The 17,481-nt window shown below is 36.3% G+C and overlaps 1 protein-coding gene across 12 annotated transcripts in view; it reads right to left on the bottom strand.

The window, feature by feature from the left end:
* Positions 1–200: 200 nt before the first annotated feature.
* LOC126853911 (ELKS/Rab6-interacting/CAST family member 1) overlaps positions 201–17,481 on the bottom strand; it is a 111,903-nt gene continuing 94,622 nt past the window's right edge. For 8 of the 12 annotated variants that reach the window (XM_050600075.1, XM_050600074.1, XM_050600076.1 and 5 more), the window contains 11 exons: positions 17,243–17,431; positions 16,865–17,004; positions 14,378–16,601; positions 12,196–12,453; positions 11,670–11,857; positions 11,309–11,363; positions 9,059–9,977; positions 8,360–8,982; positions 7,817–8,173; positions 7,555–7,742; positions 6,239–7,125 (listed from right to left, as the gene is read on the bottom strand). In XM_050600075.1, the coding sequence (XP_050456032.1) occupies positions 7,050–7,125; positions 7,555–7,742; positions 7,817–8,173; positions 8,360–8,982; positions 9,059–9,977; positions 11,309–11,363; positions 11,670–11,857; positions 12,196–12,453; positions 14,378–16,601; positions 16,865–17,004; positions 17,243–17,431 (5,217 nt within the window). In that variant the 3' untranslated portion in view covers positions 6,239–7,049. The other 4 variants (XM_050600080.1, XM_050600082.1, XR_007688042.1 and 1 more) reach the window with 3 other exon arrangements.

Genomic DNA, 17,481 nt, shown 5'->3' with positions numbered 1-17,481 from the left:
TTTTCTGAAAGAAATCATCGTTAGCATTACTTTTGTCGGTGATATATAATTTAACTAGATATGTTCAGGAATAAAAATAGTGAGGAATTAATAAATAAAAATTAGTCTTTTTCCTGTGAGATATTTATTCAATTCAGTATCGGTTTGCTCAGAGGCTTGCAGAAGGGAACGATCAGCGTCAACAATAAATACACTCGTCGGACAATAGACAATATGTGTTTATTTAATAGTTTTGCTATATATAGATACTTATATATACCACTTGTCCGCTCTAACAGATCGCTGCCTACAACGTGACGGCCGAATTTTATTGTGCCTGGCCCTACTAGTCCTTATTGTGCTTGAATCTATAATGGGTCGACGTCATCTCATTTGGTTTACTTGCATAGTTACTTAGTAATCCTTCTTTTTTTTTTGCCTCAAACCATTTTATCGCCAACTAAGAGCGAGAGGATTATACTCGCTATTGTAAGACATCGCGTTACACGAACGTTTCGTGCTGTTACGGTGATCCGTTGCTACGTGACGAATTGCCACTATTCATAAAAATGTACCAAACACAAAATATGTTTTTATATTTTTAACTTGGTCAAAGCGTGAAATAATTTGACAAAAAAGAAACGAGTTATAAAAATTAAAGGAGCATCTCATCGGTATTTACTTACATCATAAGATATAATAACACTACTCAGTATCTGCTGCGAATTTTATGTTAAAAACGACAGACGAGGCAATTACATAAAACTATCGATTATCAAAAGAATACAACTATTATAATAACAACATCGATAAATTTTCTACACAACACTATATGCAATAACAAAACGACTCTTTCTATAGCGCGCAATAAATTATTAGTGTTAACAGATATTATATGTATATATGTACGTATATAATATATTTATATCTATACAAGAAAATATGCGATTCAACGATTTATCGTAATCGCCACGTCAATCGAAGTACCGAGGAGGATATTCGCAGAATGCATTTTTTAAAACAAAATTCTTGTCTTTTTCGACAATCGTTTCGCCGTCGTAGAAACGGATCGTCGCACCAAACTCCGTCTTGAATTTCATTTTTTTTAGGACTTCTTTCATTCATAGACCGTGAAGAAGAACGCAAAAATACGAAGCGCATCGTGCACGTGCTTGCGCATTATTGACGTACATTAATTACGATATTTATTAATTACAATGCGCCTCGGTTGTATCACGCTATTTAATGTGCACGTCGATCCGCGCAAGCAAATGCACAATGAATATCGCGAGCTCGAGCGAATTCGTTCGCGATATCTACTGCCAGAAATTTACTCCGTTGTCCTTCGACTTTCCAGTGAGTGTGATGAATTTTATCCGTAAATTATCTATGTTTTATATATATATATAGTATGTATTTAAAAAAGGTACATTTTTCTTCGTTACGTTTTACTAATATATATAACATATATAAACTCTATCACTTTTTTTTCTGGATTTATTATTTACTAAAATTGTCATTTCGATAAATTATATGATAAATGTTGCATTATATCAAGAGGAATTTAAGGCGAGGACAACGGTGTAAATCCAGCGATTTTGAAGCGGTATAACTAAAAAATTTCAGACGAAAATGCGCACACAATTATTTCGCTTCATTAATCTTCTTTTTTTTTGTTTCTTTTTACTTTTTACGACAAACGTGACTCGTTATATAATGGCACACAGCATGGCAGTTGCAACAATGTACTTTAATAAACTGTTACTTTAATTAGCTTATTTCTTATAACTTACTTCGATAAATCTTATTTTTAGGTTCGTCGCACTCTTCACCATAATTTGCCAATATCTTTCTCTCTCTCTCTCTCTCGTTTATAATCATGAACTCTATTGCCCGTGACCGAAAATCACCGAAGCGCGAGATAAAATCATAAAAAATGAACGTGAGAACAATTTCTTGGAGCGATTTTCGGCGATTTTCGGCGGATTAAGCGCAACACTCGCTCCATATACGCGACGGTTAATTAATTGGCGTCGCAAGGATTCTCGCTCTAGACAAAACAGAATCTATCTCATTCGTATTCTTGCTTTTTTTCCCACGTTCTCTCCCTCTCTTTCACTCTCTGCTCAATGCACACTTTTATTACACACTTTCGCGACATTATACTTCCGCGTTGTCGCATATTATTATCATCTTAGATATATACACGCGATCAAAAGTTGTATTGCGTCGACTTTTTTCCGAGATTATTAACGATAAACATTACACAATAATTTAATCAAAGCGTTCTCCCTCGTGCGTTTCTTCTCCGTTAAATTTGTTATCAATTGTTTACTTAGCGATTAAACACGTAGAAATTGGAGAATAGAAAAGGAGTGGTTTGGTCGTACCGATATCGAATCTTATTAGATGCATTAGATGCTGATCCATTCTTCTCAGTGAGGAAATTTTTTTTTTAATTCACCGATTATCAGCATAATGGAGAAAAGTGATAATAAAGATAAAAAGCTTCGATATTTGTTATAGTCGATTTAAAAAAAAATTAAATATTTTAATATTTGATAATTATCTTTTGATTTATCTCACAAAATCTCGATTTCTATTAAAGCATGATGTGTTTAGAGTCTTATTTTTTTTTTATCTTGAAACAGCATCCAATAAGGATTGCGATTACGTCGGTACGGTTTTCTTTACAATATTCACATAAAAATCGTGCTTTTTTTGGTATTTTCTTATCGCGGACACGATACATAATCACGAGAAAAAAATAATTTCAGGACCGCTTTTCTTTCACTCAACCTCTCACTCTCGTCTCACTCTGCAGTCTCGCTTTAGGATTACTTTGAGTGCCAAACGGTGAGATTCGACGGGAGGAGGACTTGGATAATAGCCGATGGATGATTTACACAGCGAAAGATTTATCATAATTTATGCGGTTCTAGTATTTTCGAGTGATTTTGAAAAACGATTTTAGAAATGAGAGAGCATTTAAAGAAAGTAAGTAATTAATGATGTTTGTCCGAACAATTCACATTTTATTTAAGGATATAATTCGTTGACGGAAATGACAGTGCGATGTTTCTAGATTGTGGACGAGAGGATCAAGTGACGACGATTGTAAAAGTAAAATCGGCCTAAAGTTTAATGGGTGCTTATAATACTATCGATTATTACGCTTCTAACGATTTTAGGCGCGATCTGTTGCAAAAATCAATCGCATCCTCCCTCTCGTTCGTTCTCTCACCCGAGCCATTTTCATCCTTCGGATGCGGACGACATTGATTCTATGACATCGAAAAAAACTCGTGGAGTGTGTATGTGATCGGATAATACATTACTATTATATTATATTACGTTAGTATAGAATCTAATAAGTCAACAAGAAATTCGATCCGATACTTTGTCTGTGTCTGTCATTCTTTCGTTCGTGCATATATCCACGCATTTATCATGATTTTTTGCAAATAAAAATCGCAAAATTTAGATTATTATGTTTATATTAATGTCTACATCTATATTAAAGAATGAATACCTTAAATTCAATATTCACACGCAACATTAATCAAAATTAAATAAAACTTGAAAATTTGAGAAATATCCGATATACACTATCATAAAAATAAAATATAAATATTTGAATTATTGCAATTTCCAAGAATAAAAAAATTTCACGTTTTAAGAAAGAATTCTTAATTTCTTTTTTTAAATTGAAATTTTTATTAGGTGCGCGTAACACATTCATGCATCAAACATTCACTCCGTGTTAACAATTGTGTCAATTAACGATAATATTAATTTTTCTGCTTAGTTAGCTATATATGATGTAACACGATGATATAGGCTTGATATGACGGTGGCACACATTAACTAATTGTTTCTTTTTATTTTTCTCCCATCTTTCTTCCTCTCCACCTCACCTTCGATCTCTCGATTCACTTGATACAAAGAAGATATTTAACAATCATATTACGTTCTCTTCTCAGCAATAATCGCAATTCAATTAAAAAATTACAAAATGTAAACAGTTTGAGGTGGCAATAATTAAATAGCGCTATTTTTTGTAAAAATTAACTGTTTAATAATATCTTGCATGTCGCTAATAAAATTTTACTATTTCTAACATTTTTATAAAAATATAAAAAATTTCAGATAAATAATATTTAGATGGTCCAAACAATTATTAATATGTCAATTATTAGATTGTCTGTATATTTGATTCTTTTGTAGAATATTCACAAATTTAACATAAATATATTTCTTTCACGAGGTTCTTACTTTACTTTCCTCATTGCTCTAGTGATATAGAGATTATTTCATCTGTACGTGTATCTATTTGAGATTAGAGGTCAGAAGTAAGAGAGGAAGTTATTTCAATCGCGGCGACGTATGCCATCCCTTGGACATAAATTGCAGCCAAGTATCGCCAAGTATATAATAAATATATAAATATTTATTTTAAATTAAATTTTTTTAGAAAAATTAAGCATTATATTTTATGAATGAAATATTTAATTGCGTAAAAATGATGAAAAATTAATAAATATTTTTATATATAGTTATTCATTCAAGAAATATTGATAAAATAAAAGAATAATAATACATTTTTATACGATTTTTTAAGTACATTTTATAGCTCGCGACACTTTGCTTCAATAAATATCTATGTCGTGCACAACACGCACTTTGATTCCAGCTTATAGATGCCCTAACGTTTAAATATATATTAAAGTCGAGTTAATAAGTCTTTTTTTTGGATCTAGTGGTTCGTAGACATTTCGTCGAGATGCACAGAGGAATTAAACTAATGAACAGGAAATGGGTAAACTAGCAACGAGAGAAGTGCTGTCGTATATTCGCGGAATTCACACAAGAGGTATCCTCAAGTATTAACGATAAAATTTTACACTTTCAACATTTCGTAATTAACTCACCGCAATGGCAGACGCGACGATATTAGCGAAATCGAACGATCATGGAACGTGTCATTCAACGGAATTTTACTCCGTTTTTAATCGTTCCTATTTTGCGATATCGCGTTCGAGTTTCCGCAAAAAAGCAATTATTTATTCAATACTCGAAAATGTTGTATCTATTCAGATCGCTCGCCAACTTGTCTTCAAACATTTCTAGTTCTTTAAAACATCTCATTTGTATGTATCAAGTTTTGACGGTAATCAATTGATTACCCGCATAAAGAGAAAAAAGAAAATGTAATAAAATATCGCATTCTGCATGTTATGTCATCAAATTCATAAGCGATCGATACCACATCATTACTTCTTAAATGCATTTTGTCGTAGATATATATACGATCTATGATGTCATATCTTGCTTTAAATTTAATGTAAAAGGAGCAACGCTTATCATTAAATAATTTACACCATCACAAGTTTCTATTAACACTTTTTTTAACAGATTATCTATTTAAGAATCTATTCATTTAAGATCGAGATGTAGACGATCAATTTTTTTCTGCGATATCTTATTACGATCTGTTATCCTCGTACGATACACACATATGCATATAGTAATCGTACACTTTTGAATATTCGAACAATCTCAAGTACAAGCAAATTTCGTTCAATCAGATATGCATGTACATGAGGTACCTATGCTACAGCAGTGTATTCTGGGAGCGGATATAAATCTTTAAATGGGAATTCAAGAGGAATAGTTCTTGACGATCAGGACAATCATCGCACACATGAAAGGAGAAACATTAGTATTATTTACAACAGACTTTTTAGTCTCGTGCCTCGACCACGTTCTCTTGGCTCCTTGCAATCTTTTCTTGCGAAATACATTTCGATCCTGCAAATTGCTGTAATATTTACAGCGACGTATCTTTTTGTGTATTTTTATTTTTTTGCGATTGATGACGGTTGGAATAATTTAATGTAATACTTTAGAAAATGTATTCAAAAATATATTTAAAAAAATGTTTAATCTTTTAAATATTAATTTTTCAAAATCTCGAATTAGGAATGATTCTAAAATTAATTATATACTTTCTAATTAATTCTCTAGAAAATTAAAATAAATAAATAAAACTGAAAAGAATATGAAGTAAAAATGGAGCTAATTTCTAATTAGGAATGATATAAATTCTTATTAACTTTTTCTTATAATTTTTGTTAGGATCAAAATAATTAAACGAAATATGTAATTTTATTTATAAACTGATGCCGATGAGTATGTAAATACTGTATCTGTTCCAGCGAATCCTTTTATGTATCCATGATAAATATCTAGATATAAAAAAATAAACGATATTTAAAAATATCAAGATCCAAAAAATATAGAATCGTAATTTATGCGAATTTTTTATTGTTTTTTTCTATCATTAATTTAATTTATTTCTTTGCAGCGCTCTAATTTAATTATATACTCACTTAAGATTATAAAAATGGATATGGAGAAATAAATATAAAACAAACTCTTCTAACGTTAATTTTTTCAACGATATTATGTTGCGCTGCAAAGAATTGTATAATAAACAACAAGTCGCACAAATACGTTTTAATACATTATTGTAACAATAATAAATTATGACGTCTACGACGATCTAGACACCGCTGAAACTGTTTAAAAGAGAAAAGATAAACGCTTACAGCACATCTTCAAGCTAATCCATCCAAAATCATCGTACGTCATTTGTTATTATCTCTTTTATACATTGTAAACCATCGAATGTTAATCAATTTGAGTTACCAGCAGTTTGAAGAAGCTTCCGGCTTCTTGATCTTGCTAATTCCTTCAAGCACAATGTGCTACGTGGACGATGAAATATCGATTAATGATGAATGATGACAAAGAAGATGATGATGATGATGATGAGTAATGAGCGACAGTACAGGCAGGCGTGTTGGTTGTTGCTGTAGTTGTTATCATAGATGGTATATTGTAGTTTTGTTGGTGTATAGTTGTTGTTCGTTTCGGTTTCTTTTCCACTATATTTCTAAGGATGCTCTATAGACTGTCTCTACGTTTGCGAATGTGTGTGCGTATGACAACATTGAGGTAACGAAGAAACTGATACTTGGAAATACCGTAGAAAAAACCTCGAGTACTTATCTGGCATCCTGTTGATGAACTTGCGAGTTATCTTCTTCGTCTCTTATATTGAAAACCATCGATGTCTTTGTTCTGTAAAATGTCGCGGTTCTTTGATCAATTAAATATCTGATATAAATCTTTGGAATATGCACACACAAGTGCAATAATCATTTATTATAATACTTTTTATTATAATATTTATAATACTTTTTATTTTTATGTTTCAAATTGTTGAATAAAAATTTTTGTATATATAATAATTTTCGTAAATTATATAAAAATAACAATTAATAATATATGGATATTATAAATTGGAATAAAATTCATAATGTATTATCATCATATGTTGCTCCTCTCAATAAATTATTTAAAATATATATTAATTACATATATTAATTTTGTAATATTATTTTCTTTGTTTCTCTCTAATACTTTAATTATCTCGGGAAACTTTCGACTTTGATTATTTAGTCACATAATTTTGCGAACTTTTAATTTAAAAAATTATTGGCAACTTACGAATGCTCGCAACTCGCAGTAGCTGATATCGACGAGCTGTCGCCATTCATAGTAGTTGGGCTGGATAAATTGATCTTGCTGAGACGATCAAAGGAATTATTATTATTGTTATCGTTGTCATCGGAAATTTTCTCAATTAATTGCGGTACTGTTTCTAATTTCAAATCCGAATTGATACTTTTTTCATCCTAAAAATATTATTATCAACAATTAATATCAGTGATATTAAGAGTACAAAGGATTTGTTATATTTCCAAATCACCTCCTCTCTTAGTTTATCGAGTAGTATCTTCTTATCAGCTTTTAGTTTATTTGCCTGATCCGCTTGCGTCAGAGTTTTAATACCTGAATGTTCCAGCAGAGCTAAATGAGCGTCTTTTTCGGAAAGGGCAAGTTTTAAAGCTTCGCGATCTCTGTCGAGATCAGACTGTTGACCTGAATTAACTTGAAAAACGCACTTTGTCTGATGCAGCTCTTGCAGCTGATCGGTCTTTTCCTGGTTCGATTGGAGAAGTTTCTCTTCGGTTTTAAATATTTTGTAAAGAAGCGGTTTACACGTGATGCATTTCACGGCTGAGGCAGCATGCATAACTGCGATCTTCTTCTCCAAATCGGCGATCTAAATAACAGAAAATTTTTTGAACAACATTCTATAGGTGCGTTATAAATAATTAATTAGAAATTAAAAAAATAAATTCAATTATAATTTATATTATTAATATTTCCTAGCAGATAAATTTTATTTAATAGATAGATTTTATTTAATAGATATTATTTTATTTTATAAAATGTTTTCTCAACTCACTCTTTGATCTGCCTCCTTCCTAAGCTTCTTTTCGTATTTGAATTTTCTCTCCGTCTCGTCCGTAATTGTAATACTCTGACGAAGAGCCGTATCCAATTCTTCTATTTTGCGCTCTTTGTTCGCGAGATCTTCCTTCAATCGAACTTCTATCTTCTCCTTTTCTTTTAGAACCGCAATCAGCTCTTCGATTGCGACGTCGATCCTTTCGCCAAGCGAAGTCTCCAGAGAATTGACCTCCATCTCCAGCTCTTGTACCCTCTCGTTTTTCATCCTAATCGCCTCCTTTAATGCATCGATGTCTTCTATCATGTACAACTCCTTTTCCAACTCAGCCATTTCTTTCTCCATTTTCAGAAGCTTGTTCTGTTGTTCGACGATCTGCTGCTCGTATTTCTGTATTTTGTTATCCTTCTCTGAAATGTCGTATTCCATTTCTTTCATCTTTTGCTCTTTCTCTCGCAGCTCTATTTTTAGGTTCTTATCTTGCTGCTCGACAATCTGCAACTCGCATTCTTGGATTTTTTTATTTTCTTTAAAAATAATATGCGTTATATCTTTCATTTTTTGTTCTTCTTCCAGCTCCCAGGCCATTTTATTGTTGTTTTTTTTCGATGTACTTCCGTCTAAGAATAACGAAAGAATAAAAAGTAATATACATAGTTAAAAATTAGAAAAAAAAAATGATAAAATTTTACTTACTTGATTGATTTTCCTCGAATCTTGACAGCTTCTTATTCAGGTCAATGATCTGGTTTTCTAACTGATCGATCCTGCACTCCCGATCCTGCAGCTTCCGCTTAAAACCATCGATGTCATGCTCTCTAACATAATTCTCCAAGCTCGTAACCATCTCTTCTAGCTCTATGATCCTTGTTTTGTCGATCCCCGCATTTGTGAGACTGTATTTGTGGATACATCTTTCCAGCGCCACGATATGCTCTTTATCGAGCGATATTTGATAACGCAGATCGCGCATTTCTTTTACGTCCTCCTTGAGAAAGCCCTCGAGCTCCTTTACGGCATCCTCTAACTCCTCGATCAATCTGGATTTTCCGTCCATTATTTTTTCGAGATCACGCAATATCTGTACGTCCACGTTCTCCCGCAGTAGATTTTCCAGCAATGTCATTTCCTGTTCCAGTTCGACGATGCGTCGATTCTTCATCTCTATTTCCTGCTTCCAGGTCTCTTCGGTTTTCTCGTTCATCTTACTATCGTTATCCTTCTCAAAAGATTCTGTCGTTTTCCTCGCGTGATTTTTCAAAGAATTACTCAAGGCTATCACCTGCCGCTTCAGCGCAATGATTCGTCGATTCTTCGTATCCGGATTACAAAAATTCTTGTACGTTTCCGTCTGCGTCTCGACGTTTTTGCTCGTTTTGTCGTCCTTTAGGTTTTCGCAGCGTTCCAATTGCTGTTCCAGCTGGACAATACGTTGATTCTTCTCCTCTACCTCTTTTTTCCAGGATTCATTATCGCTTGAGTCATTCAACAAATCCTTACACCTGTCGTAATCCTGCTGGAGGCTCTTTATTTTCTTTTCTAGTTTGGATATGGTATGATTCTTCGTCTCTAGTGCTTCTTGCCAAGTGTAGGACTCATCCTTGTTACTCTGGGACTAGCATGCGGTATGTGTGCCGAAGCGACATTTGTTGACAAAGTGACAAAATGACGAAATATATATACAGAATGGAGATAACAAAAATAAAGAATAAGAAAACACATAGGAGAAAATAGAGGAAGGTGAATGCGTGAAATTTTAATTCAGGCTTTTGTGTGTATGTGATGTGTGTACATCGATCGGTGCGAAGGATGCGTCTTCAAATAATTTCATGAATCTTCGATTCTCATTATCAATCTGTTTATTTTACGAGAGTCTCAATATATTTAATTATTATTATTATCCACTGAATTGTCCTTCTTTTTTTGTTGGTTTTTTCTTTCTCTTCGCGTCTGCCGTTTGCCATCTGATTTTCTTTTCCTCTCTTTCTCTCTCGTTCTTTCTCTCTCTCTCTCTCTCTCTCTCTCTCTCTCTCTTGAATATTTAAACTCGTATTTATATTTATATTTACGTGTGTGGATACATATATACACCTACATACGTATAATTTTTCGCGGCCGTGTAGGTAATAGTATTTGTATATACAGGTAAATGCGCGTGTGTCCGTATTTCTTGTGTGTACGCATATGTATGTATATATATATATATATACTTCGGTCTTTCTTCGATATAATAATAATTAATTAACGTTATTGTTGCCGTTGTCTTCTCTCGCGTCGTCTTGTTAATATTTATATTTATAATTTATCCTCTGTATATTTATACCTGTATTTATATTTATATCTTCAATATTTATATTTATATTTATATGTCAAGTTATTGTTGTGTTATTATCGTTATTATCCTTTCGCTATAATTATTAAATATGTTAACAATGGTCGCAGCATTTTACGTAAAATAATTATATGTCTCGACGTGGGTTTTGTCCATCGGCGGATCTACGTCGATCCTTCGTTTAAGTCTCTCGTATATCTATACTCGTATAGTCTTGCTTAATAATATGCAAATTGTACTAAAAAGAACGGAGGAGAGGCGTCTCCAACAAAAATCGACCTTAGAACAAGCTTTTTAGGAAACCGGCGGGTCCCGCCTATTCGCGATGTTTCCAAAAACGCAACATATTTTTGTTTTGTTGTTTATTATGTTGTTAATATTGAAGGAAAGTCGAATGGAAATAAAGAACGCATCGGAAATAAGCAACGATGTACATACAGCGTGTGCGATTGTCGTGTATGCATCCGAAAGCAGCGTGGAAAATATTAGAAGACAAATAGTTAGTAAATTAGTAGGTAGAAAAAGGGAATATGTTATAATATAAAAATTATAATTAATTTATATTTATTTTTTTAACATATATTATTGAATAAATAAATATAAAATATACTGACCTCTTGCTGTGCAGTTGTAGCTTGTTTCAACTTGGCTTGTGCGGTTTTGAGTGCACTGCGATAGAGAAATCAAGAGCATTAATAATGTGAGATAATAAATTATTATTTTTTTCTCTTGAAATAAATATAATTTAAATTAATAAAAAGTTTTACATATATCTCTCTCTTTTATAAGTATATTATACGTTAAACATGAGCACATTTTAATGAGAAAAAACATAAAATATTGTGCATTTTAAAATACATCGTTATTGTTTTATGTTTGTAATATATTGATATGTTTAAAAGTGAAATATTAGTATTGTAAAAAATAATTATTCGGAACGTATTTATATTGCATTATATTTTAGATAGCACTTACTCTTGAAGTTCTCTGATCTGTTTCTCCTTGGAGTTTTGTTCCTCCTGAGTCATCTGCACGAGCTGCAGTAGCCTTTCGGTTTCGGCAGAGCTTCTGCTCGATTCTTCCTTCGCTTTTTCCAATTCCCTCTCGGCAGCTTCGAGAGCCTTTTGCATTTCCGCTAATCTCTTGTCTGGCGCTCCACCACTCTGTGCATGTCAAAACAAACTTATCGTGTCAGTGAGAAACTGTCTAAGAATAAAATAAATCATAACAAAGTTTATAAGAAATTTCATTAGATTTTATCTGAGAAATCTACATTATTTTAGTAATAATTATATATATTAATAAAAATTTCTCTTATTTATTAACATTTGAATTTCATATTTTCTCAAATCTGAAAACATTTTGTATTATAACTTAAATTATCATTTTTGTGCTAATAGCTTTTGTGAATTTTATTTCAAAATTATTCGAAATTATTTATTAAACTAATTGCATATTTATATACAACTATGTTAAAACGCTGTGACAAGAATGTAATCACCTTCTGTAGTTGCTGCTCCAGTTGGTCCATTCTCGCCTTTCTCTTCTTCAGATCCTGGTCGAGATTTTGGAGCATCCTCTCCTTTTCCTCTATCGTTCTAGCTTTCTGATCTATGGACTTCGCCCGTTCCTCTGTCTGTCTTCTCTGCTCTTCCAATTGTCGTCTTTGTTCCTCCAGCTGTTTCCTCTCTTGGACTGTATCGGCGCCAGCTTTCGCGGCGCCAGCTTGGAGTTTCTTGTTCGCCTCGTGCAAGTCCACCTGCATTTATAAAGAGATCGCCTGTAGCGTACTCCTCGCACTTTTGTCGCATGCACATTTTATTCTTTTTTTTTTTTTAATTAGCAGAAAATCAACTGCGAGACAAAGAGAGAAAGACAAGCTGATGTGCGCCGTAATGATAATGACCATTCCAAAATGCAAAATCGACGACCGTCTACTTGCACTTTGGTTTAATGTGCTTTCCTATAAATATCTCATTTGTGTAAATTTCAATTTCCAAAGTGCAATTAGATCGCAAAAGGCTATAAGTCACAACTCTCGATCTTCTCGCTTTCGCAAAATAAAAATTGATTGATACTTTATTTTTTCAAGTAATTCATATTTCAGATTATTATAAAGATGTGAGATAATTAAGAGAATAAATTTTTAGAGAATATCGAGAGTGTTGCGTTCTGTCGGCCAAATGATCGTAACAAAATTATGAATGCATGATAGATGAATTATAATAATAATAACAACAATAATAATAATAATAATAATAATAATAATAATAATAAAACAAATCAAACGCGACATTACACACAGAGACTCTTCCGTATCTAATGATTACAGCAAGATGTATACATACACAAAGATATATCGTGATAAAAAACATGGCGAATATAAGATAACGTATATCTAAGATGAGAGATATATTAACATGAGCAAAAATGCCCAAAGTGTGCACGAATCAAAGAGAGGAGATACAGTTCACTTTAAAATTAATTAAATTTAAAATATCGTTATCTGACATCGTTAATTTCTTACATAAAAAATACGTATATACGAAAATTTAAAAGTCGACAAAAAAATCTCGAAAGTGAAGCGGTATTTCCCCATTTCATCGATGCAGTGCATGCTATCCAACATAAAAGTATTTCATGATTACTTTTTGCTGTCATATTTAATACGCGACATAAACGCGCAGTAATAGTAAGTTGATTAAATATAATAATAATAATAATAATTGAGAAAAAGCGAGCGGTTAATAATCAGTACTCTCATTTTATTTTAATTTTTAATTAAAAACTGCATTACTTAAATTTTTTTTATTCAATTTTATCAATTTCTTTTTATATATATTTCTATCACTTCTATTTTTCATTTCCTCACGCGCTCGCTTTCTTCAGCGTATAAGAATAAAAATTACAGTGCCGATGCGGGCAATCAAAAAATACAACCATAACGATAATAATAGTTAATAATAATAATAATAATAATGTATTAATACCGAGAGAATAATAATGACAATAACAATAACAATGACATAACAACAAAGAGGATAATATAATTATAACAATGAAAATTTCGAACATATTCCGTTAGCAATGAGCGACAAATAGCGGTGCTTGGAAGAAAGGAATAATCTTTTCGTCGAGAAAAAGGAATTAAGAAAGGAAAAATTGTTATTGGAATAAGGATCGACGAACTCCTTAGCAAAGGGACATTGCGCTGTGCTGGCATCGTTGTCAATAATGTAAGATAAGAGATGTGCACACGTGAATGGTGCATAGTGCAGCGTATCCGGTTGTCTCTCAACGTACGAGTTACGCATATATTTACACACATATATATCTATTTATTATATGTATATATATATAAATATATTTTTTTTGTCAACGTGTATGAAAGTCCATGAAGCGTGTCTGTCTTCGGAGAAGAGGGGAAGAAAAAAGAGAAGAGGCGAGACGTTTTTCTCTTCGCTCTTTCGACGAAACGATTGACTCGATTGCATTGGAGTGATCTTTTTTTTTTTTTACAGAAATGCGGGCGGAATGCGCGGGATAATGATGATGATGGTTCAGGTACTGATGGAGATAGTGATAGTGCTTATATAGTGATGGTATGGATGGCGAGTGATGTGGACTATCGCCAGCAGCGCGAGCGAGCGCGGCGTGAGATCGGCACCGCTGCTGCCGCTAACCTGATTCTTCTCCAGTTCCTGACACAGCATCTCGAGCTGCGCCTGGAACCGCTCGCGTTCCACTGTCGCCTGCTTAATCTCCTCGCGCGCGCGATCCAGCTCCTTCTTCAGCCTGGCAATCTCCTGGCCGTTCTGTTGCGAAGGCTGCTGCTGCTGCTGCTGCTGTTGGAGCTGCTGCTGCTGTTGTTGCATGGTGACCTGCATCTGTTGGATCTGCTGCTGATGCGCGTGCAGCTGTCGCTCCGTCGTCTGTATCCGCTTCTGCAGCTCGCTGGCCTCGCGCTCAGCCGTGTCCGCTCGCTGTCGTTCAGTCTCGCAGAGTTTCCGCCACTGTTCAAGCTGGGCCACGTCGGACTGCGTCGTCTCGCCGCGCGACGTCAACTGCTTCTGCAGCTCCTGTACTCGCTTCTCCGCCTGCTCGGCACGTTGTCGTTCCTTCTGCTGCGCCTGTTGAAGGTTCTGCACTTGTTGCTGCAGTCGTTGTACCTCGCGCATCTGTGCATCGAGCGCCTCCTTGGCAGCGCGATCGGGCGTCTGCGCTTGGGCCCGCTGCTGAAGACGACGGGCTTCCTCGCGCTGACGCTCGAGCTCGGCCTCGTTCGCGCTCAATTCCTGCTGGAAGTTCACCAACATCTCCTGCGACTTTTCTAGTTGTATCACCAACTGATCGCGCTCAACCTGCAGCTGCTTCGCGTCCGCTTCTAGCTTCTCCTTCAACTTTTCCGAATGCTTCTCCCGGTTCTCCAGGATCGCTGCCATCTTGTCGCGCTCGCGCTGCGCCAATTGTAGTTCGTACTGAAGTCGGGCGAGCTCTTCGTTTCCGGCAAGCTGCTGTTGCTGTTGTTGCTGCTGCTGCTGTTGTTGCACGCGACGCAGCTCTTGGCGTAACGCCTCGCGTTCCTCTCGCAGCAGCTGAACGTCCGCGGCAAGACGTTCGAGCTCTTTCTTGGTAGCTTCGGCAGCTTCCTGATACTTGGTGGTCTGTAGATGCGCCTTTTCAAGTTCCTTGGCTAGTCTACCAGCCTCTAGCTCGACTTGATCGCGTGCCACGATAGCCTTGTCCAGGCTGGCGCGCAGGCGTTCTACCTCAATGCTAGCGCTCTCCGATCTCGTCTTACCTTCGGTCTGCATCAGTCGCTCCAGCCGTATAATCTCAACGCGCAGCTTCTCGTTGTCTGCTTCGAGAGCCTCCGCCCGCGACTTTATCTTATCGTGCCGATCACGAATCTTCTCAGCCTCGATCCTCGCGCGCTCAATCTCCGATCGATTACGCTCCTGCTGCGCCGAAGCCTTGCCAGTTTCGTCGCGCGCCCGCTCGAGTTGAAGCTGCGTCTCGTGCAGCTTCGTCTCGAGCTCGGCATTGCTCGACTGTGTCCTCTTTAGCTCGGCCTCGCGGCTTTCTAGCCGCTCGCGCAGCTTATTCACCTCCTGCTGTAGCCTATTACCTTCGCTTTGCCATTTTTCCTGCTCGTACTGGTATTTACCTCGTACGCCCTCCGCACGCTCCAGATCGGCGCGCAGCCTCGAGGCGTCCTGTTCAGCTTTCCGTGCGCGCTCGAGTTCCGCCAGCGCCTTCTCCAGACGGTCACGTAGTCGTTCCACCTCCAGCTTCGCCCACTCGTGCTCTTCCTTCTGCCGCTCCTGGCTCTCCTGGTACTTGCCGAAACGGGTCGCGTATCTCTCGCATTCCTCGCGAGCGCTCTCCGCTTCGGCGCGCAGCCGTTCCGCCTCGGCCTGCGCCTTTCTCACCTCGGCCTGCTGACGATCGTGCTTCTCGTACATCTTCTCGATCTCTAGCTGCATACGCGCGAGCTCCTCCTGCGTCTTCTCCGTGGCCGCCTGCGCCTTGTTGAGCTGCGAATGAGCGCGCTCCAGCTCGAAGCTGAGACGCTCGTTGTCAGCCACCACCTTTTCACGCTCGTTCTGCAAGCGCCGTAGCTCGATCTGCGACTTCTCGTAACGCTCGCGCACCATCTCCAGATCGACGCTGAGCCGATCGATGGTCTCCTTCGACTTCTCCTCGTGCTCCTTGGTACGGCCGAGCTGCAGAGCCGCGCGGTCGTACATCTCCTGCACCCGGGCCAGTTCCTCCTGAGCCTTGCGCGCCTCCTCGCGCGATTTGGCCGCCAGCATCTGCTGCTTCTCCGCCTCCAGCTCCAGCCGGTCCTTGTCCGCCTCCATCACGTCGATGCGGTTCTGCAGACGGTACACCTCGCTCTGCCCCCTGCCACATCGCCGTGAGATATTTAGCCTCGGAATAGCCTCTGCCTTTTTCGCTACGATCTACCTAATTTTCTACATTTGCGAAAATTCTATCAGTGATGCATAAAATTAAGATGTGTGCATAAAATTATTTGGAGTATTTTTTTTCTGTACGATAATATTAAGTCAAATAAAAAGTATCGCTACGTTTACTGAACGTAACACTCGTTGGGACACTCGAAACGATTGAGTCCTTTCGATGCAGATATCCGCTAGACGTATTACCTATCATATTTCTCCAGCATCTTCTCGAATTCCTTTGTGGTGTTCTCCCGTTCCTCGTGAGCTTTATTCAGAGAGTATTGAGCCTTCTCCAGTTTCTCCTTCAAGATCTGGATTTCAGTCAAAGCGTCATCTCGCTCCAACTATTTCGCCGCAATTCCAAAAAAAGTTATTAATTCTATTTTTTTCTTTTATCGTATTTTTTTTTTTTGCAAAGTAATATTGTACCTACATTAGTCCATAAAACGAAGCATGCTTTATTATGTAATATAGAAACATATATATATAATATGTTTCTTAACACATTATGAATAAGGAGACTAAGAGATATAAAAAGATAGTGCACTATAGCAAGAATAGCAAAAAATTAATTATTTTTACCGTCAATTTTTGATGAGTGTTGTGCGCCTTCTCCCATCTCTCCTTGACCAGATCGAGTTCCGACAGTATGTTTTCCTTTTCACGTTGCATCTTGCCAATCTGATTCTGCTGCAGTTCTATCCTCTCGTGCATCTTCTCCATTTCCTCTTGGAAGCTGTCCCTCTCCTTCTGCAGTCGTTGCATTATGACCTGAAGAAATGATCATAATACGAATCAAATCATTATTGACAATCAATTTA

The sequence above is a fragment of the Cataglyphis hispanica genome, chromosome 13, assembly GCF_021464435.1.
Source record: "Cataglyphis hispanica isolate Lineage 1 chromosome 13, ULB_Chis1_1.0, whole genome shotgun sequence".
In the NCBI taxonomy this organism is placed as follows: Eukaryota; Metazoa; Arthropoda; class Insecta; order Hymenoptera; family Formicidae; genus Cataglyphis; species Cataglyphis hispanica.
Note: the sequence above shows the minus strand (reverse complement) of the source record. Positions and strands in the feature narration are given on the sequence as shown.